General features: G+C 36.8%; 1 protein-coding gene across 1 annotated transcript; it reads right to left on the reverse strand.

Annotated features, from left to right (window-relative positions):
• Positions 1-1,608: 1,608 nt before the first annotated feature.
• cdk7 (cyclin-dependent kinase 7) lies at positions 1,609-22,242 on the reverse strand. The gene is made up of 12 exons (XM_057832995.1): positions 22,128-22,242; positions 19,664-19,723; positions 19,549-19,582; positions 19,400-19,467; positions 17,146-17,214; positions 16,353-16,463; positions 16,005-16,123; positions 12,608-12,707; positions 12,436-12,522; positions 10,924-11,073; positions 7,910-8,048; positions 1,609-2,161 (listed from the first exon to the last, which is right to left on the reverse strand). The coding sequence occupies exons 1-12, from the start codon at positions 22,191-22,193 to the stop codon at positions 2,136-2,138; spliced, it is 1,029 nt and encodes a 342-aa protein (XP_057688978.1). The 5' UTR covers positions 22,194-22,242; the 3' UTR covers positions 1,609-2,135.
• Positions 22,243-24,147: the final 1,905 nt, after the last annotated feature.

Consider the following 24,147-nt stretch of genomic DNA (forward strand, 5'->3'; position numbering starts at 1 on the left):
GGACCGATCACGTCATTTTCAAAGTATCAGAATCGGCAAAAAAATATCGGACATGCCTTTTTTAAAATACATATATATAATTTTTTTTTAAATTAAATTGTTTTCTAATTGTATTTAACGTTACAGACAAAATGTCTTACACTCATCCAGAGTCTTTAATTTTGGCTTAAAGTAGGGCTATTAAATGTATCGCGTTAACGGCGGTAATTAATTTTTTAAAAAATTAATCACGTTAATATATTTAACGCCATTAACGCATGCGCTGCACGACCCACTCACGCATTGTCGCGTTCAATCTATAATGGCACCGGTTTACCTATATATAAGGCAGTGTAAGGCTGTGGCTAAAAGGCAGTGTAAAATGAGTAGAGAGAATTTTGGCAGCCTTTGGAGCCTTTTTTTAAATTGGTAAATGGTGTTATACTTGTATAGCGCTTTTCCACCTTTCAAGGCGCTCAAAGCGCTTTACACTACATCGCCATCCACCTACTGGTGACGCAGCACCAGGAGCAATGTGGGGTTCAGTATCTTGCTCAAGGATACTTGGGCAAGTTCATCAGGGCAGAGAATCGAACCCACAACCTCTGGGTTGGGGGACAACTACTCTACCACTCAGCCACACCACGCCCTTTGGCTTTTGGCTAAAGCCTTACAATCCCTCTCTCAACAATTAGCAATATTGTGGGAAGCAATGTGGGGAAGCAAGGTAGTAGTTGATCTTTTTCTTAACACCCTATGTTATTTCCCAACGCAGAGAAGATATATCAATTGGTGCCACTACGCACAGTCATGGTTGCACTTCCCATCATGCATTTGGGCAGAACATTTAAATGGCTACAGTATCATTTACTAAAAGCTCAACAAATACACTAGATGGAAATATTTAGTCACAATATACAAAGTCACATTTATCCTTTAAGAATTACAAGTCTTTCCATCCATGGATCCCTCTCACAGAAAGAATGTTAGTAAAGTAAATGCCATCTTGAGGATTTATTGTCATAATAAACAAATACAGTACTTATGTACTGTATGTTGAATGTATATATTCGTCCGAGTTTTATTCATTTATTTCTTAATGCATTGCCAAAATGTATATGATCGGGAAAAATTATCGGGAATGATTGGAATTGAATCGGGAGCAAAAAAAAAAAAAAAAACAATCGGATCAGGAAATATCGGGATTGGCAGATACTCAAACGATCAGGAGCAAAAAAACATGATCGGACCAACCCTACTTGAGGCATATTGGGCAACAACAGTGTGGCAGCAGAGGTTGACTGTCTCCCCCAAGGGAGCAGTGATAGCCAAATGAAGCTTCTTGAAGCAATGAAGCTTTGCAGCCAATTAGTTCAAAGCTTCATGGTGGTTCATTTGGTCTTATGACAGTTGTATAATGGCACTGTTAAAAACAGTGTTACCAGTTAATATCTTTTGGTCTGAATATCACCTAATACAGTGAGGATAGCATTTTTATCTGTGTTCGAGTGTTATCATGCATTTTAGCCAAGGCCTTACTCCAACCAAGTACAATAAATGGCATGTCCTGATGTAATAGTCTTACCATTTATTTTGTGTATAATACCAATAATACTCAAAACAAATCAGTTTATGTACTTGCAGCCTTTATTGATTTTGGAGGGAATCATATGTCGTTTCTAGTATGGACACTAGTGTTTAGACATACTTTTTGTGAACCAATCCGAGGTTAGTTCCAACAGAATGAGGAAGGCTTTCCAGCATCACTGAACCCAAACCACAAACATGCTCCACGAAGGCATTGTGTAGACTTTCATGTGGAAGAACATAACTTCCCAAAACACTTTTAAAATGAATTACGAACAGAGACTGTAAACTAGGCCCTCAAATTAACCTTGCATACGTTCTTTTGGGTGTCATGGCCAATCCCAATACTTTAGTCTATAACGTCAAATCAAAACTAGGCTTGCTAGTGCAGTTGCTTCCTTTGAGGTCACATAAATATCCAAAATCCAGATGGAGTTGCTGGCTGGAGCTCAGACGTCACAGAAGTTTATGTTGACCACAGGTCGTACTGTTTATCACTGCTGGACAGCAGGATTCAGCAGTATCTTTGATATTCCAACAAACATGAGCCCGGGGCCTTTCACATCTGGTTAGAATATCAACCTCTTCATAGGAGCTGGAAGAAGACAGAATATTCATCGATTAGATCAACACTAGGGAACTTTTCAGTTTTGGTCGATTTTAGCGACGTCGGTGGACAAAACTGGTAGTGTTTGTGCTAAGGAAGACTGCGTTTCCCATGAGGACCAGCGCACACCCGCACAGTGTCGTAAAATCATCATATTCAAGTCGCCCACAGATGCATTAAATGACATTTCTGTTAGTAATAGTAATAAGGTAATTAATCCAGTTTTGGCTAAACAAAAGCATATGAAGGTTAGCAACCATGTGGCTTAGTGTGGCTAACCTCCCTCCACCTGAACTCGTCAGCACCTGCTCAGTGTCATAATAGGAAATATGTTTTCTCCACTAGATGGGACTCATGCTCTTACGAATAATGCTTCATTGCTGCATTTATTATTTTTTTGTCGTCGAAATACAATGTTGTTTTTAAAAAATAAACTTACTTAAACCAACACGAGGTAACTAAGTTTTGGTAGATTTTAGTGACGCCGGTGGATAAAAGCGGGAGTGTTTTGCCTTAAGGAAGACTGCGTTTCCCATGAGGACCAGCGAACACCCGCACAGTGTTGTAAAATCATCATATCCCGGTCGCCTAAAGATGGACTAAATGACATTTCTGTTTCAATCGGATGTGTGAAGGAAGAATAATAATAAGGTAAAGAATCCAGTTGTGGCAAAACAATAGCATTTGAAGGTTAGCAACTGTGTGGCTTAGTTTGGCTAACCCCCCCCCACCCACCGCTGATGAGTTCGGTTGATGGGTGACGGAGGGTGGGGTCACGCCAGCAATGCTTGTTCTTGAGTATCCTGGTAGCCTTGTTTTTTTCCCCCTCCTCGGACAAAACTTTTTCTCTCATTTGTTGCTCTGCCATCTTTGCCGAATTTGAACGAACGTGTTCGCATCGAACCACCGTCTTTATAATGAATGGGGAAAGAGGGAAGTGACGTATGCCGTAAAGCAGTCAGCAAATTTAGTTTTTTTTTGTGTGGCAGGGTTCCTACCAACCACCTCAAAGTTAATTAGTCCCGGTGAAAGAAATACAGAGCCCTCAAGATATAAAGTAGGTGTCGTTTAACTAGTTTTTAGTCGACATATCATCACAGATGTTCTAAAAATATTTGATAAAGGTTGAAAAATTACCTGGTGTTGCTGTAAATGCAGTGAAATCAAGTCTGATTTCTGTGTGAAAACTGTACACAAACCTAAAACTTGTCATGTACGTTGTACACAACCATAAGGTCCATCTCTGTCTTTCGGTAAATTCTCTTCCTGAAATGTGTGTGAGCTTGGATCATACAGAACAGTCAACCCAGATACTTTCCAAACCACAGAGCAGAGGAGGAGACAGGAAAAGCTTTGAACCTCCTACGATCACTAAAGTAAAACATACCCTCCCACAATCCACTTAAGCAACAGAAATGTGTGTGTTCGCTTCCACTGTACACTATAATGAATCCTGCAGCCAACACCCTTCAGAATTGCTACTTTCAATGAAGCAATTTATATGCCTGGTATAAATAGCTATTGCAAGAAAGTTAGAGGCTATATGTGACCTGGCTGCGGGTAGGATGTAGTGAAATATACTAGAACCGAAACGAATACTCGAGCCACTCGAGTAACTCGAGTTTAAAAACTGATCCGAGTAATTTGATTCACCTCGAGTAATCGTTTATTTTGACAGCTATAAGCATCACGTTTTGCTCGGACGACTTTTAATGCGGGACAACACGCTGATGTCACGTGCGTAGAGGAAGAAGCAAAAAAAAAAAAAAAAAACTTACTGCAGCCGACAGCCGCTACAAAGGACGCCGACGTTGCTAAATACTAGCCCGCACGATGCTACGTTGGTAGCAGGTAGTGTCTGATGTGTCTCATAGAGATAACATGTATGTTGAACTAGATGCGAAATGACAGAGTTAGCGCCATCTTAAAGCAGTAGAGCGCTTAGCGCTAATAAAGAGCGCTAAGGCCTAATAAATAAGATTAACGTTACTGTCACTAGCTCACGTAACGTTAGCCCTGCGGATGGCGATTTCTATTAATTATGACCACTGTCGATGTGTGGCTAACGTGTCTTACATACAGGCTTTAACATAACTTAGCTTTGTGGAGTGATGAGGGTGTAAAATAAAAACTTAATAATGCTAACTATCAATTTTAGCTCAGTAGTCATTGCTGGATAAAACACCAAGTAGCACTGGTCCGTAATGTGCTCCAGTACAGCCTGTATCATACATTTATTTTGAACACTGCAAAAACTCAAAATCCTATCAGGACTTACAGTTTAGACTAACTTAAAACTTAACTAGAACTTAAAAATGGCTTGGCACAAATAGAAATTCAATTGAAACACGTGGGAAAAAAAATCCTAACTTTTAAGTGATGTGTGTTATCAAGCGTAACGGCATTTTTAGATAAGAATATATATATTTTTTTAATAAGATCTAAAAGTTTTTTGAGTGAAAGGAGCGAATTAGTCTTTTTTTTATTCTAGTTACATCTGAGATGCAATTGTTGACGGTTTTCAACAATATACATCGAAAATAAAGACATTGATTGACTGAAAATGGTTCAAGATTTGATGAAATGTCTTGTTTTCTCATGTATATTTATAATTGCTCTTCACCTAAAAATATATTTGTTTTATCCGATTACTCGATTAATCGATAGAATTTTCAGTCGATTACTCGATTACTAAAATATTCGATAGCTGCAGCCCTAAAATATACAGGCATCAAACTCTTGCTGCACTCAATAAAAGTGCTGAATTATTGTTTTCAAATCATGGTGGTTGGGTGATAGCATAGACTTCACTATCAGTTGACGGGGCTGGGGGCTGATCCACAGGGGGCCTATTTTCAAAAACTTAAAATTCAAATATATTCAAAACCAAAGCCGCTAGTGACCTAAAACCAAAACCGGCACCTCCCTTAAGCATATATGAGGCTCCATGAGCATTGACATAAAAAATATTTAAAGTTGCTCCCTCATAAAATCCCGATTATTTTTTTAAATGAGTATAACAAAACTTAAAATGGCAATTAAATTCTCAAATTTTACGCTAGATGCACAAAAATCACCAAATGCAGGGATAATCACCTATATTTTCAGGATCAATAGCAATATTTAACATATCTTATACGTTTTTGGCCAAAATAGCAACTTTTTTTTTTTTTTATTTAGTTTTCAACAGCTAATAAATCACTCAATTTTCACATCAGAAACGTAATACTTGAAGAAGGAATGCAGAATCATTTAATTTTACTTATCAAAATTGGCATTTTTCTACATACAATCACAACTTATTTAGGTTGAATCCCGATGTTACGATTGCCTCAGCACGGAGGCACGTATGGCCGGCAATCTGGCACCTGTCGTTTTTACAATGAAATGTTACACAAATAAAACAAGGTAAAAAGGAAAAAACATATTTTGTATGGATGCAGAAATGTCTAAATTACTACTTTTTCGCCCAAAAACGGGCAGTTGGTCGAAAATTACCTGATTATTTGAATGTAAACCTATAATGTTTATGGATACAATATGGCGGCCATCACAGAACAAAGAGCTTTTCAAGTTGAAAATTCTTGTAAAAAAATGTGTACATCCCAGTATTTATATAGATATGAACATAAAACAGTTTAGATTCTTGGTAAAAAAAAAAAAACAAAAAAAAAAAACTGGCAGTTATCATTCATTTTACGTAAGTATTTCAAGCTAAAATTACGCTATTGTGTAAATCCAACATGGCGGCCATCACAAAACAGAGCTTTTTAAGTTGAAAATTCTTTTAAATAAATGCATACATTCCTGAATTTCTAATGATATGAACATAGAACAGTCTTGATTCTTGGTTAAAAGCAAAAAAACAGGCAGTTATCATTCATTTTACGTAAATAGTTCAAGCTAAAGTTACGCTAATTTTTACGTTTCAAAGTGCATATACAGTGGGGAGAACAAGTATTTGATACACTGCCGATTTTGCTGGTTTTCCCACTTGCAAGCTATGTGGAGGTCTGTAATTTGTATCAAGTTCTCTTCAACTGTGAGGGACGGAATCTAATACAAAAATCCAGAAAATCCCATTGTATAATTTTTAAATAATAAATTTGTATTTAACTGCATGAAATAAGTATTTGATACATTACCAACTAGTAAATATTTCGGCTCTTAGTTCTTTTTTAAGAACCCCTCCTGTTCTCCACTCATTACCGGAAGTAACTGCACCTGTTTGAACTTGTTACCTGTATAAAAGACACCCGTTCACATGCTCAAACAAACAAACTCCAACCTCTCCACAATGGCCAAGACCAAAGAGCTGTGTAAGGACATCAGGGATAAAATAATAGACCTGCACAAGGCTGGGATGGGCTACAGGAAAATAAGCAAGCAGCTTGGTAAGAAGGTAACAACTGTTGGAGCGATTATTAGAAAATGTAACAAGTTCAAGTTGACGGTCAAGCTGCCTCGTTCTGGGGCTCCATGCAAGATCTCACTTCGTGGGGCATCACTGATCATGAGGAAGGTGAGGCATCAGCCCAGAACTACACGGCAGGACCTGGTCAATGACGTGAAGAGAGCTGGAACCACACATTACGCCGTCATGGATTAAAATCCTACAGCTCACGCAAGGTCCCGCTGCTGAAGCCAGTGCATGTCCAGACACATCTGAAGTTTGCAGCTGACAATCTGGATGATCCAGAGGAGCAATGGGAGAAGGTCATGTGGTCAGATGAGACCAAAATTGAACTTTTTGGTCTAAACTCGACTCGTCGTGTTTGGAGGAAAAAGAAGGATGAGTACAACCCCAAGAACACCATCCCAACTGTGAAACATGGAGGAGGAAACATTTTTTGGGGCTGCTTCTCTGCCAAGGGTATAGGACGACTGCACCGTATTGAGGGGTGGATGGATGGGGCTATGTATCGCCAGATCTTGGCTGACAACCTCCTTCCTTCAGTGAGAGCCCTGAAGATGGGTCGTGGCAGGGTCTTCCAGCATGACAACGACCCAAAGCACACAGCCAAGGCAACTAAAGAGTGGCTCCGTAAGAAGCATCTTAAGGTCCTGGAGTGGCCTACCCAGTCACCAGATCTGAACCCGATAGGAAATCTATGGAGGGAGCTGAAAGTCCGTGTTGCCCGGCAGCAGCCCCAAAACTTGAAGGCTCTGGAGAAGATCTGCATGGAGGAGTGGGCCAAAATCCCTGCTGCAGTGTGTGCAAACCTTGTCAAGGACTACAGGAAACGTTTGGTGTCTGTAATAGCAAACAAAGGTTTCTGTACCAAATTTTAAGTTCGATTTTTGTGATGTATCAAATACTTATTTCATGCAATTAAATGCAAATTTATTATTTAAAAATCATACACCGTGAATTTCTGTTTTTTTGCATTAGATTCCGTCCCTCACAGTTGAAGAGAACTTGCTTTGCAAGAGGGAAAACCAACAAAATCGGCAGTGTATCAAATGCTTGTTCTCCCCACTGTATAATAATGACCTTAAATCCTCGATCAAATGGCCTGCTTGTATGCAGTAAAACTTTCATCCTTTTTCCACCTTAATCCGGCATTTGAACATAGCGTGTGTTTTAGTTTATCACAGTGAAAGCCAAATGCTCTGACTGGGTCGGCCCCCAACGGGAAGGCGTGGCGCGATGTTTCTGGGAGCTGTCTTGTCAACTGATGGTGAAGTCTAAGGTTATAGGTAGATGCATCATATACAAATTGGGCTTTTCATTACCTGTTTCCAGGCCTTCCAATTTTCTCTTGTGCCCCACTGTTTCCTTCTCTCGTAGAACCTCAACTGAGCAGTTGGGTCGGGGAAGTTGAGGTCCCGGGGTGGGACCAGGCCGATTGCTGAAGTACTTCATCTTCAGAGCCTGGTATGTATAAACATGAAAGTCACTGTAACAAAAACATTAAAGGGATCCACGGATAGAAAGACTCGTAGTTCTTAAAAGATAAATGTTATTATGAGTTAAAATGATTTGATATTCAAAACCCTCTTGATGTTTTCGTTTTTATACAATTTATTAAATTAATAGGTCGCCATTGTTGATGACGTCGCAGAGCGGTGATGTCACATGAGCCCCTTTCACACACGTATCCCGGTAAATTCCCGTGTAAGGTGACACGGGTTTTACTAGCAGATATTCCGGGAATGACACCTTGTACTCTTGAATTTGTGCGTTCGTTAGCTTGTTTGTTTGCCGCCCATGTTTTGAAATCCCCTACGTTGTGCTGGTATTTGAGTGTATTTGTTATATTGTCTTATCAGCTCTCTGCCTACCGCTTAGGTTAGTATTATTGATCCCTGTCGACCTACTGTCATGGACCCATTGTGTTATTCAGCCTTTTCTGCAATCATGTGTATTTTTGTTTGTATTTAATAAACCCTTGGATGCTTCCCTCTGCTGTTTTCTGATTTGAGGTACAACCTTGTTTCCGCAGTTGCGGACTCTAACATCTGCAACAAAATAAACCACACATTTCCAAAAATGGTCGATGGACTCTCTTCCTCGGCTCTACACTCCAGTAGCAATTTAAATTGGTTTTTTTTTTCAGTTTAATTTAGCTATTTCTAGCTTGCTATGTTGATAATTGCGATGTTTGCTTACCGCTTTTCGTCTTACTGCGAAGAAAGAGGAAATGACGATCGGGCCGCCATGATATTTACGTCATCGGCCATCATGCCATGACCCGTGAATTTAACGCCTGCTATCACACACACCGCTTCCCGGGATAGTCCCGGACATTATATTAAGATGCGACTCGGTAAATGTCCGCATCATCTCGGTGTCAGTCGACCCGGGAAATTGCTTTCACATATAAGCGCTGTGTTCAGATGTATGTGAAAGGGGCTATGGTTAAAATGCCGGGCTTCCAGGGTATGACTCTAGCGACATAAACACGTCATCTGTTCAACCCTTTTAATTTGAACAAGACAGGAAAATTGATGAGCACGACAGCACTGTTGATATTTTACAAAATGAGCAGCAAAAGTAAAATGAACAGGAAAGACGGGATGAGACGAGACGAAAGTAGGACAAAATGTTCTGCTAAACTGGCGAACCGTCCTACAAGAGGTGAAATTGACACCCAAAGTACTACCCTGTGCATTCAGCTTGTTTTGTTTAGATGCATATAGACACAACATACTAAATATGTCTTAAGAAAATACTAAAAAATGTCCCGATCACGTCATTTTCAAAGTATCGGAATTGGCAAAAAAATATCGGACATGCCTTTTTTTAATATATATATATATATATATATATATTAATCAAATCGTTTTCTAATTGTATTTAACGTTACAGGCAAAATGTCTTACACTCATACAGAGTATTTAGTTTTGGCCTAAAGTAGGGCTATCAAATTTGTCGCGTTAACGGCGCTCATAAATTTTTTTTAAATTAGTCACGTTAAAATATTTAACGCAATTAACGCATGCGCTGCACGACCCACTCACACATTGTCGCGTTCAAGCTATAAAGGCGCCGTTTTACCTATATATAGAGCTAAAAGGCAGTGTAAAATGAGTAGAGTGAATTTTGGCAGTCTTTGGAGCCTTTTATTAAATGGCCAAAGCCTTACCACCCCTCTCTCAACAATTAAAAATATCGTGGGATGCAATGTGGGAAAGAAAGGTAGTAGTTGATCTTTTTCTTAACACCCTATTTTATTTCCCAAAGCAGAGAAGATATATCAATTGGTGCCACTACGCACAGTCATGGTTGCACTTCCCGTCATGCATTTGGGCAGAATAGTTAAATGGCTAAGTCTAATTTACTGAAAGCTCAACAAATACACTAGATGGCAATATTTAGTCACAATATACAAAGTCACATTTATCCTTTACGAATGACAAGTCTTTCTATCCGTGGATCCCTCTCACAGAAAGAATGTTAATAATGTAAATGCCATCTTGAGGATTTATTGTCATAATAAACAAATACAGTACTTATGTACTGTATGTTGAATGTATATATTCGTCCGAGTTTTATTCATTTTTTTCTTAATGCATTGCCAAAATGTATATGATCGGGAAAAATTATCGGGAATGATTGGAATTGAATCGGGAGCAAAAAAAAGCAATCAGATCGGGAAATATCGGGATCGGTAGATACTCAAACTAAAACGATCGGGATCGGATCGGGAGCAAAAAAGTATGATCGGAACAACCCTAGAAAATACTTAAATGTAGTAATATGAATTAAACCCGACGTGACTAATGTGATCAACAAATCAACAATCTGCTTTAAAGCTACCACAAACAAACACAATGCTTAAAAGTATGAGTGGGGAAACACACAAAAAGGATGTTGAGGCAATGAAAAGGTAATACAAGACTCAATTAAAACACAAATAGTAAGTAACTACTCGTTGCTTTTAACCAATTTGCGCATGTGTTGGACATCTCACCGCGCAGTAGGAATTGCAGAACACCGGTAGTGTCGTCTAGTGACAGTGACAACCTACGTCATCACCCTGAGCGTCCATTGCTAGCATAAAATATGGCGCCCTCCGTAGGTTAAAACGTACTAGATATTATAGATTTTTAAGTCAATCGGATATATTTTATGTGTTTCTAATAAAATATTTTATTAAAAGAGAACATTATTATAATATTATTAGTAGAGCCTACAAGTCTTTAAGTCCGAGGTTCCCTTTAATGACCACATTTGCTTTGAAAACTAAAGATGTATTCTTTTCTTTTTCCCGGTATAGACACAGAGAATAATTTTCTTAAGTCACCTGTGTGGCTGTGGTCCTGGTTGAAGGATTAAATGTGAAGAGGCCATGTAGCAACTCTAGTAGGTCATCTGAAGCTGCACTAAATATGTGTTCAAGAGGTGTACCAGGAAATATTTTGAATGGCACGTAGTCAGGTAGACTACTGACTCCCTGTTGAGTGAAACAATGTTAAAAAAAAAAAAAAAATATATATATATATATATATATATACATATACATATATTTATATATTAGGGCTGTCAAAATTATCGCGTTAACGCGCAGTAATTAATTTTTTAAATTAATCACGTTCCGCAACCCTCGTGAGGAATAAGCGGCATGGAAAATGAATGAATGAATGAATGAAATTAATCACGTTAAAATATTTAACGCAATTAACGCACATGTCCCACTCAGACAGTATTCTGCCTTTTGGTAAGTTTTACAGCAAGTGCTGCCTAACAGCGAACTCTTGTGGTCGCTTTGCGACATAGTTTATCGTTTTCTTTCCAGTTCAATATGGCTGCACAACGTCTCGGGCTGACGCCTACTTTGTAATGTTGTGCTTATATGATCCTTGGACAAGATTTGTCTGTAAGTATGGTTGTTGTAAAGAATGTACATATTCTGTTAGTAAGCGAAATGTTATATTTTTTGCATGAGACGCTTTTTGTTTATGTTTAGTGAACCTGTATAGCGTGCTAAGCTAACGTTGTTGCTAATGCAATGCTTGTGTACTTTTTTGTAGTTTTACGACAGTCTAAAGAGGACAATGGTTTGAGGCCATTTTATTAATAAATCAGATGAAAAAGGAAGAAGTCTGATTATTAAGGCGTCGTTCACTAGCTGTCTAGCTTTGGAAAAAGTAGACGCTTCGGAGTGAGGACAGCATAGACAGATTTAAATGACAGTAGAGTGAAATGCCCACTACAGTCCTTATGTACCGTATGTTGAATGTATATAACCATCTTGTCTTATCTTTTCATTCCAACAATTTATTTTACAGAATATATATATAATTTACAGAAAAATATGGCATATTTTATAGATGGCTTTAATTGCGATTAATTGCGATTAATTACGATTAATTAATTTTTAAGCTGTAATTAACGCGATTAAAAATTTTAATCGTTTGACAGCCCTAATATATATATATACATATACATATATATATATATATATATATACATATATATATATATATACATATATATACATATATATATACATATACATATACATATATATATATATATACATATATATACATATATATATATACATACACATATATATATATACATATATATATATATACATACACATATATATATATACACATATATATATATATATATACACATATATATATATATATATATATATATATACATACACATATATATATACATATATACATACACATATATATATACACATATATATATATATATATATATATATATATATATATATATATATATATATATATCCTGATATTTTAGAAGAAAAATCAGCAAAAGAAATGCATACAGGCCATGTGTCCTCAGTTGGGGTCCCAAGCGCTTCAAAAATCTTGGTAAGCTGGTCAAGATCAGAGTCTCCACCAAGAAAAGGTATCTATAAAATAAGAATATATAAAAAGCATTGTTAGCTCAGATATGTTGTTTATGTTTTACATGTTTATCAGTAACGTGTGCGGTACCCGAAGGAGCAACTCTGCCAGAATACATCCGACCGCCCACATGTCAACACCAACTCCGTACATTCGGGCACCAAACAGAAGCTCAGGAGAGCGGTACCACCTAGGACAAATATAAGTAGTTTACTAACAATTCGACAACTCTTAAAAACAGAGCATCTACAGCCATTGTATTAGGTAGACCTTGAAAATACAATGCAATCCATCTATTTACATATTTCTTTGTTTTGCTTTTATTCTGCCATAATTGCTAAATCTATTCAGGTAGTTGTTGTTGTTGTTTATTGTCATCATCCCCGGGTTACGAAAAATAGCCGTTCCTATGCTGGCGACGTAAACCGAATTTCTGAGTAAATCGGAATTAAGCCTTTAAGTACCCCAAAATAACTATCCAAAAGTATTGTATTTTGTATTTTGTTTAATGATTTTGTTTAATGCTGCCCTCTGGTGGCAGAGTTGGGTCTGGCTGGATTGTCGCCTTATGACTGAGGAGCAGACTCTCGTCTGACATGGATAAAGGACAGCTGCACTCTGGTTTGCCCATATAAGGATGTAAGTTGTTTCAGCTAATATATGTTTTTGTATGCATTTGTAATTAAGTTTACAGCTACAGTTCGTGGAGTTACGTATGAGCGATTTGCTATGGGAATTGTAAATATGTTAGCATTTGTAGCTTTTAAGGTAGTGGGCATTTTGCTTGGCAAATTACGCTAATCTACTAAATTTACATATTGATCAGACTAGATGTCCGTTTGAACACCAATTGTTTGGTGTCAAGTGTTTTATTGTTAAAATGTGTGTCGTTTTGAATGTAAGTGTACATATGAGTGTTACAGCTTTGCAAATTGTCAAAAGTGAATGAACTAAAAAGCTTCAAAAAGCACAATTGCCTTGTTTGATGTCTATAAAGCTGAACAACTTCATGTTTGGTGAGGACAGATCACGTCATTTTAATAAAGTAAAGTAAAAATAAGATAGTGTGAGGTACAATAAGGTACTGTTTGTGCGACAAAAAAAAAAAAAAAAAAAAAAAACGACTGGAGACAAAATGGTGGACGAGACTCCGGCGTCGTAAAGTCAAAATCGAGTTAGTCAAGTACGTCGTAACCTGGGGACTGCCTGTATACAGTACAGTGATCCCTTGTTTTTCGCGGTTAAGTGGGACCACCCTCCACCTCGCACAAAATTCAAAAATCCGCGAAGTAAAGGCAGAACTTATTTACATTTAAAAGATTTTTTTTTTTTTTTTGGTATGTTAAATGTATTTATTCAAATTTAACAGCATCGGAAAGAGACATTTAAGACATGTCCCTTCCCGCCCCCACAAATTAATTAAAAAAACCTTATATGTATGTATTTGTGCTGCAGCTATCTATTACTTTAGCAGTCGATTAATCGTTGAACTAGTAAGTTCGAATAATCGAGTAATCGGAAATGCACATAAAAAATTAAAATACCTGGGCTGAGTGAGTCTAAAACGGTGTAAAGAAAATGTCCCGAGTGTTTCTTCAAACTATGCAGAACTGCACTTTAATTTAAAAATAAATTTAAAGATCTGAGCTTAGCTCTAATGATATATATATAAAAAATAAATAAATGAGGATCTAAGTACAACAAAAGAACAATTGGCTAACTTATATAGCAAAAGTCCGCTAGCTTAAATGCTATAAAATGCCAACTTTTTTTTTTTTTTTTTTTTACAAGGCTCTTAACAAATGGTTCAAACACATATTCCCATATATGATATAAACTAAATTGATAGATTAAAAAAAAAAAAAAACATTAGCTCAAACAAAAACTTAGCTTAACAGGAAGCAGCTGGATTCAGCCATGTGAAATGAGCGATGTCGTATTCACTGTAGCCACTACAGGGCCGTGTATCCACCTCAAAGTAAACCATTAGAGCGTCACTTTAATCAAATGAATACTCGTAGCAGCAAAATTTAATTTTAACCTTTTTTCTAATCGAATTACGCGGCTTAATCGATTAATCGTTGCAGCACTAGTATGTATATTTTAAATATTAAATGTTTTTAAACACTGCAAATGTAATAATTATGATATAAATTAAATATATATAAAAGAAAATCATTTGTACATGTGTAAATGCATATATCTTACCATTTTAAATGAAATGCTGTATTTTTTTCTTAATCTGATAAAAATCCGCAAGACTGAGGACGTGAAATTTGAAGCACGAAGTAGCGAAGGATCACTGTATAGCAAAAGTTGGGGTGCTGCCAGGCATTTGGTGCACCACGGGGGGAAAAAAATCAACTGTTAACTGAATATACTTCTATTCAGCCCCACCCACCCCCTAAATTATGGATCTTTATAATAGTCACCACTAGAGATCCGATCAGAGGTCCGATCACGTCATTTTCAAAGTATCGGAATCGTCAAAAAAAATATCTGCCATGCCTTTTTTTAATATATACAGGTATATATATTTTTTTAATTAAATCGTTTTCTAATTGTATTTAACGTTACAAACATGTTACACTCATCCAGAGTCTTTAATTTAGGCTTAAGGTAGGGTTATCAAATTTATCCCGATAATGGCGGTAATTAATTTTTTTATAAATGTATCACGTTAAAATATTTAACGCAATTAACGCATGCGCTGCACGACCCATTCACGCATTGTCGTGTTCAATCTGTAATGGCGCCGTTTTACCCATATAGAGAGATAAAAGGCAGTGTAAAATGAGTAGAGTGAATTTTGGCAGCCTTTGGAGCCTTTTTTTAATTGGTTAAAGCCTTACAATCCCTCTCCCTACGATTAGAAATATCATGGGAAGCAATGTGGGGAAGCAAGGTAGCAATTGATCTTTTCCTAAACACCTTATGTTTTGTCCCCAAAGCAGAGAAGATATATCAATTGGTAGCACTACGCAAAGTCATGGTTTCACTTCCCATCATGCATTTGGGCATGGCTACAGTATCATTTACTGAAAACTCAACAAATACACTAGATGGCAATATTTAGTCACAATATACAAAGTCACATATCCTTTAAGAATTACAAGTCTTTCTATCCGTGGATCCCTCTCACAGAAAGAATGTCAATAATGTAAATGACAGCTTGAGGATTTATTGTTATAATAAACAAATACAGTACTTATGTACTGTATGATGAATGTATATAATTGTCTGAGTTATGTTGATTTTTCTCTTAGTGCATTGCCAAAATGTATATGATCGGGAAAAATTATCGGGAATTATTGGAATTGAATCGGGAGCAAAAAAAAAAGCAATCGGATCGGGAAATATCGGGATCGGCAGATACTCAAACTAAAACGATCGGGATCGGATCGGGAGCAAAAAAACATGATCGGAACAACCCTAGTCATCACATTTCTCTCCTTGCCCCAAGTGGTTTGCATGGAACAGCACAGACCTGGTAACAACTTGATGAGTGTAGACCCTGTTAGGACTGCCGAAGGCTTTGGCCAAACCAAAATCGGCCAACTTTAACACTCCGTTTCCATCAAGCAGCAGATTATTGGGCTTCAAATCCTGGAAATTGAATGCAACAAATGTCAAGTACAGTCTGTAGTAGTTTGGAATCATGACTATGTTCATGTTCCTTCCTGAGATACTTTGGCCTTTTCTTGACTAACTGTTAGTGAATGTGATTGTGATGACAACCTGTCTGCATTACATTTGATGATATCTGTGGTTTGCTGCAACATTAGAAACTTCTATTGTACATAAAGTATGTACATGCATGGTGTATTTGTTTTACCCTGTGTAGGACCCAGTGTTGATGCATGTACTCTAAACCCTGTAGAGTCATGAGTATGTAGGCTTTGATATGAGCTGGAGTCAGGACAAGGCTGGTGTCCTTGATGATCACCTTTAAAAAAATAAAATAGCAGGAGTCAATTCCTCCAGATCGTTGGGATGATTTACAATCTGTAATTGAAGATCATGTTTAAGAAGCTGCACAGCTAAATTTCGATACCAGATCTCACTCTTAAGTTACCTATAGGCAATTAATAAAAACCTTATCGTTTAAATGCCAAATAATAAGCTTTTAGCACTGATCTTGAGCACAGCATCATATTTCATACAAGCTACAGTACTAATGGCACCAATTGGCTGATGGAGCCATGAGTGGGAAAGTTATTGATTTTTTTGTGTGTGTGTAATCTTGTTCATGATTTATAAGTGGTGAGTATTCTAAGGGCAGTGTAAGCTAAATGTCTATCTCCAATAGATAATTACAAATAACTTGTAAGATGCTTTTATCGCTGTATTCATTCATTCTCATCAGGCTGTAAATAAAAAAAATATTTTTCATGTATTTTGACATGTTAAAAAACATCTGTAAGCTGAATTTAAAGAGGTGAATAGTGAATCTTTGCATCTGATAAATTATTTAAAACCAACAATATCACAATGCCAGATGATTGGGAATGATGATAAACACAATAGCTGCTAATTATAGACATCAATTTAAATTTGATTGATAGGCTATAGCATGTGGATGTGATGTATTGATCACATTTTTATTGAAGGATGACTAAAATGTTTACCTCCATATCAGTTTCCATGAAGTCAAAAACCAGACTGATGTTTGATTTGTGTCCAAATGCATCCAGCAGCTGAAACGCAAAATTTATCAGAGTAGAATACAATATACCTCAATAAGTCGATTCTTAAAATGTTCAAATTAGGGCTGCAGCTATCGATTATTTTGGTAATCGATGAATCTATTAGTTAGTTCGTTCGAATAATCGAGCAATCGGATTAGGAACATTTCATAAGTTCCCGGGTGTTTCTTCAAACTATGCAGAATTGCATTTGCATTAAAAAAAAAATTAAATACCTGAGCTTAGCCTCAAATTATATAAAAAATAAATAAATGAGGATCTAAGACTCTACAGTGCCTTGCAAAAGTATTCGGCCCCCTTGAATCTTGCAACCTTTCGCCACATTTCAGGCTTCAAACATAAAGATATGAAATTTATTTTTTTTGTCAAGAATCAACAACAAGTGGGACACAATCGTGAAGTGGAACAACATTGATTGGATAATTTAAACTTTTTTAAAAATAAAAAACTGAAAAGTGGGGCGTGCAATATTATTCGGCCCCTCTACTTTCACTGCAGCAAACTTTTGTTTTAAGTTTAAAGTTTAAAGCCGGATTTGGATACAAAAAGATTTCCCATGCTTTAAACATCTCAAGGAGCACTGTTCAAGCCATCATATTGAAATGGAAGGAGAATCAGACCACTGCAAATCTACCAAGACATGGCCGTCCTTCCAAACTTTCTTCTCAAACAAGGAGAAAACTGATCAGAGATGCAGCCAAGAGGCCCATGATCACTCTGGATGAACTGCAGAGATATACAGCTGAGGTGGGAGAGTCTCTCCATAGGACAACAATCAGTCGTACACTGCACAAATCTGGCCTTTATGGAAGAGTGGCAAGAAGAAAGCCATTTCTCAAAGATATCCATAAAAAGTCTCGTTTAAAGTTTGCCACAAGCCACCTGGGAGATACACCAAACATGTGGAAGAAGGTGCTCTGGTCAGATGAAACCAAAATCGAACTTTTTGGCCACAATGCAAAACGATATGTTTGGCGTAAAAGCAACACAGCTCATCACCCTGAACACACCATCCCCACTGTCAAACATGGTAGTGGCAGCATCATGGTTTGGGCCTGCTTTTCTTCAGCAGGGACAGGGAAGATGGTGAAAATTGACGGGAAGATGGATGCTGCCAAATACAGGAACATTCTGGAAGAAAACCTGTTGGTATCTGCACAAGACCTGAGACTTCCAACAGGACAATGATCCAAAACATAAAGCCAAATCTACAATGGAATGGTTCAAAAATAAACGTATCCAGGTGTTAGAATGGCCAAGTCAAAGTCCAGACCTGAATCCAATCGAGAATCTGTGGAAAGAGCTGAAGACTGCTGTTCACAAACACTCTCCATCCAACGTCACTGAGCTCCAGCTGTTTTGCAAGGAAGAATGGGCAAGAATGTCAGTCTCTCGATGTGCAAAACTGATAGAAACATACCCCAAGCGACTTGCAGCTGTAATTGGAGCAAAAGGTGGCGCTACAAAGTATTAACGCAAGGGGGCCGAATAATATTACACGCCCCACTTTTCAGTTTTTTATCAGTTAAAAAAGTTTAAATTATCCAATAAATTTTGTTCCACTTCACGATTGTGTCCCACTTGTTGTTGATTCTTGACAAAAAATTAAAATTTTATATCTTTATGTTTGAAGCCTGAAATGTGGCGAAAGGTTGCAAGGTTCAAGGGGGCCGAATACTTTTGCAAGGCACTGTAAGTACAACAAAAGAACAACTGGCTAACTTGCATAGCAAAAGGCTGCTAGCTTAAATGCTATAAAATGCTAACTTTTTTTTGTTTTACAATGCTTTTAACAAATTGATCAAACACATACTCCCACGAAAATCGGCTAACTATACTTAACTAAATAACAAATGCATAGAAAAACATTAGCTCAAACAAAAACATACTTTTGTTGGTCTTAACAAGGAGCAACTGGATTCAGTCATGTTAGATGAGTTATGGCATGTTAACTGTTGCCACTAGAGGGCAATATATCCACCCAAATCAATAAAACTAAATGCAAACACCATCAAAACAAACCATTAGAACGCTACTGTAATTGAACGAATACTCAAAGCAGCCAATTTTGATTCGAACTTTTTTCTAATCGAATTACTCAACTTAATTAATAGTTGCAGCACTAGTTCGTATATAAGAGTATTTTTAAAAAAATAAGAAATACAAATGTATCCACCCCTATAATATTTGGATGATGAAGTTCCTGCAGTAGTTTAATCTCTCGTAAGGCAGTCCTGTTGATACCTAGAAAGAAAACAAAGCATAGATGACTTTACACATAGATCTTACACATACTGGACAGTCTTCTGGATGAGTCCAAATTACCATCTTTAGCTTCAGTTCTGTGGCCAACTTTAATCTATCAGCAGGTGAAAAAAATTAAAACGCATGCACCAAAAAAGTCAAAAGTTGTTGACAGTTTGGGAACTCAAGTGCTCACCTTTTTAATGGCGACTATGGTGTCTGTTGTTTTGTCTCTTGCTTTGTACACTGTGGCAAACTAGATATGGGAAATGGACATATGAATTAGTTTAACTACATTGAGGTCACATTATCAGACTAATCACAGTATGATTCCTTTAAAGGAAATGCAAAGAAATGCACAAAATATTACTGGTGCACGATAATTATCGGTCCGATAATAAGAATTATGACGTCATCCCAATAAATCCAATGATATTATTAATAGGGCCGATAATATGTACTGTGCTGGCTGGGAAATCAGTTGACCATTTGTGGGTCATTGCTGCCACCTGCCAGTTAGAATAATTCGCTGCATCTATAATTTGGCCCACATACTCATTCACTTTACACTGTGCTGTGTCTAGCGGTAGCATTGACAATCGTGAATGCTTTCTGTTACTTACGTTTCCGCCTCGGAAATATATGTCTGTAAGTATTTATGTTTACTATACCATATGGATGTGCAATATATGTTTACTTCGGTGGTGAAGGGTCATATGTACAGAACCTCATAAGTTGTTGTGTTATAGAAGCCAGCCAATGCTTAAGGCTAGTAGCTGAAGCTAGTGTGCTATGCTATACATACATATAATAGTTGTCGTGTGATTTTAGTCCTGTCAGCATGCTTGGTAGGATTTTATACTATGCAGAGAAGAAACCTCATACTTTATTGAATACAGGTTCACTCACTGCCGTTTATATTGATTATTATAAGGCAAGCAATTAATACTTTTTGTGCTACCATATTCTTGTTGTGAGAAATAAGTGATAAACCTTACTATATAATGTTTGCATTTTACAGTGTTAGTTATAAGTTAGTAAGTTTTTGAGGGGCCTTTTGGTTATTGGTAGGCTTGCTGTCCTAACCTGTCTCCCAGGTTATGAAAGTTGTTTCATGGACCAAGATCACAACAGTCTCCTCTCCTGTAGCACCAAATATTTTTATTTGATGACAAAGCAAAATACCTGTTGGGTTTATGTTTTAGTACAATGCTCATTGTTCAGGAAACACATCTTCAATTATATTGACTAATTGATTGTGATTGACTCAAATTATATTCATTTGAAAAAATAAATATTGGCACTTTATTTGAAGTCAAAACTGTTCTTGTCTTTGTTTTGTTCATTATAATAATGTTCATGTCATTACGAAAATTCTGGTGAGGTCAAAGGCAAATCTATGTTGAATCCACCATTATTATGTTTTTTTAAACCTCCAGGTGTTCAAAAACTCGGGTGAATATACATTTGAAAAAATTACACATTTATCATCGGTTATCGATATCGGTATCGGCTTTGAGGAGCAGGAAGTTATCGATATCGGTATCTGTTTAAAAAAAAATGGATATCGTGCACGCCTACAAAATATATACAAAATCAGTGGATTGTGCACAGCACATTTGAGGTTCAGTGTGGGATATGAAGTATTATAAATAGAGGTCGACCGATATATTGGCCAGCCAATATACCGGGCCAATATATGGATTTTTTCCCCCAACATCGGCCATTTCACAAAAAAATAAGCCGATTAAAAGAAAAAAAAAAAAAAGGATTTTGATCAGGCATCTGTGTGGGTAACTGTGGCTACTGCTGACTCACGGTAGGACCCCGGAAGGACCCTGCAGCAGCTAAAAAGCAGGCAGCTTCAGGCTTTCCTGTTTTGTAAATATTGTAAAAAAAAAAAAAAAAAAAAAAATATATATATATATATATATATATCTCGCGCGAAATTATATGCTGCTGAATATATTGATTTTAAGGTGTTTACTGAGTGGTACTTAAACTCTAAATGTAACACATAGTGTTAGCATTCTCTTAAACTCATTCTCACTTGTTAACATTTCTTCATTGTGAGGTCCTGTTGGGTTTAATTATTTGAAAAAATTGTACAACTCTTACTGAGTGTGTATAATCATAAAAATAAGTGCTGCATTCATTGGTTTCGTAACACTAGCACTCTTTTATACATTTATGTATAAGCGGTATCAAATATCAATCAAAAAAAACATTGAAACAAATTGAAAATGAATACAATTAAAAACTCTGGTTATGGCCCTCAATATCATTCTAAACGTTTTTAACTGTTGCGCCCCCCAGTGCCAGTGACGGCGCTGGACGTCCAATCCGTTTTGACTGGGAGGGTTAGCAGCCTCTCTCTCAAAGTGGATTGGACGTCCAGCGAAGTCAATGGCAGGCAATGTGTACTTTATAAACACGATTTCAAACGGAAAAGAAGGTGAAGACCTTGTGGTTGAAAATAAATTAATATGATCGATCAATCTATCGCAGCGTGCACCGCAGAAGCTTTTGTTGACATTAACAACCGGGTTGCTAGCATGCTACCTCTGACAGTAGACAGACATCTGGAGACCAGAAAAGAAGCTCAAACACACTTGAAAAGGGGAAACGAAACTCTACAAACATAGATACACAACGCTCACCTGGCCTTCTCCGAGGAAGTCCAACTTTTCGTACCTCTTCGCTCTGGACTTGACATCAAACGCCATCGCGGTTTACAGTTCCATCAATGTCAACTTCCGCTTTGTTAAAGGACCATAAGTAGTGTTTCCGGGTAGGGAAAAAAAAAGGTTTATTTGGTGCAGCACTGCCATCTACTGGTGAACCATGTCAACACGTGCAAGGCATCAGAAAGATTATTTCGCCAAGAAAAACAACCAAACACTTTCTTTTCCTGTTGTTTTTGTGGACAGATGTTTTATTCTTTCACAAATGTATGGGATATAGAATCAAGTCAGCTTTTTAAATACAGTTTAATCAACAAATAGTTCCCAAAGGGCTTAACAGACACCCAACTGACATTTAAATATTTAAAATTATAATTAGGGCTGTCAAACGATTACAATTTTTAATCGAGTTAACTACAGCTTAAAAATTAATTAATCGGTAATTAATCGCAATTCAAACCATCTATAAAATATGCCATATTTTTCTGTAAATTATTGTTGGAATGGAAAGATAAGACACAAGACGAATACATACATTGAACATACGGTACATAAGTACTGTATTTGTTTATTATAACAATAAATCAACAAGATGGCATTAACATTATTAACATTCTCTTAAAGCGATCCATGGATAGAAAGACTTGTAGTTCTTAAAAGATAAATGTTAGTACAAGTTATAGAAATTTCATATTAAAACCCGTCTTAATGTTTTCGTTTTATTAAAATTTGTAAAATTTTCAATCAAAAAATAAACTAGTAGCTCGCCATTGTTGATGTCAATAATTACACTATGCTCACTCATGGTACTAACCCATAAAATCAGTTAGACCCAAACGCCAGCAGAGGGCGCCAAACACTAAAAAAACAAGTAACAAGCTGACATTACAGTGTACTGTCATTTTAGTCTGTTTGAGCGGGCCATGTGCATTAATTGTGTCAAATATTTTAACGTGATTAATTTTAAAAATTAATTACCGCCCGTTAACGCGATAATTTTGACAGCCCTAATCATAATACTAGATTCATAAATATGATTATGTTAAATAAAAATTAACTGCAAAAGAGCATTAAAAAAAAAAAAGAAACCTTGAACCACAGGTGCAATAAAAATTATAATTATTAATATTATAAATAAGTAATCATTATTGATGACATTTCCTAGTTTAAAACCTAAAAATAAAGAAAGAAACAAGACAGAAAAGAGAAGGAATCATAATGGGAGAAATCCTCCATTCAGAAATATCTAGATCAGACATGTCCAAAGTCCAGCCCGAGGACCAAATGCGGCCCGTGGTCAGATTTCATCCGGCCCCCAGCCTCTGTCATAAAATCAATAACGTCTGGCCCACACACAGACTTAGTAAATTGGTCAACAGTACTGCTACAAGCATATGAAGTAGCTTACACACTAAACGCTGCTCCTCATTTACCCATTAAAAGGGAGCACCACTCTAAGCAACATTACCACATGTGACCCTTTACTCCCAATTTTCTAAAATGGCGACAATCAACAACAACAACAAAAATTGACTGCAACGGCTGGCGCTTCAAGGATAGGTGGAAACTGGACTATTTCGTCACTAAAATACGCAACGACTCTGTCTGCCTCATTAGCAAAGAGACAGTCGCTGTTTTTAAAGAGTTCAATATGAGGCGATATTACCAAACAAGACACGCTGACATGTACGACAAGATTACAGGGTAGATACGTAGCGAGAAATTGAAGCAACTTGAAGCTAGTTTAATTTCACAGCAGCAGTATTTCGCAAGAGCCCGAGAGTCGAAAGAGAACGCCACAAAGGCTAGTTGCAAAATTGTTGAAATTATTAATTAAAAAAAAAATAAAATAAAATAAAAAAGTAGTGCTGCAACGATTAATCTATTAACTCGAGTATTCGATTAGAAAAAAATATTCGAACTAAATTTTGTTGCTTCAAGTATTCGGTTAATTGAAGTGGCACTGTAATGGTTGATTTTAAAAAGTGTTTTTACT

The sequence above is a fragment of the Corythoichthys intestinalis genome, chromosome 3, assembly GCF_030265065.1.
Source record: "Corythoichthys intestinalis isolate RoL2023-P3 chromosome 3, ASM3026506v1, whole genome shotgun sequence".
NCBI lineage: Eukaryota > Metazoa > Chordata > Actinopteri > Syngnathiformes > Syngnathidae > Corythoichthys > Corythoichthys intestinalis.

What these genes read in the sequence shown, in the direction of transcription:
- cdk7 (XM_057832995.1), bottom strand. Translation starts at nt 22,193, where the DNA reads ATGGCGTTTGATGTCAAGTCCAGAGCGAAGAGGTACGAAAAGTTGGAC. An exon ending in ATCATCCAAATATTATAGGG is followed by an intron (nt 17,215 to 19,399) that starts GTGGATACATTT and finishes TTTGCGTTTCAG; the next exon opens with CTGCTGGATGCATTTGGACA. An exon ending in AACACTGGGTCCTACACAGG is followed by an intron (nt 16,124 to 16,352) that starts GTAAAACAAATA and finishes TTCAATTTCCAG; the next exon opens with GATTTGAAGCCCAATAATCT.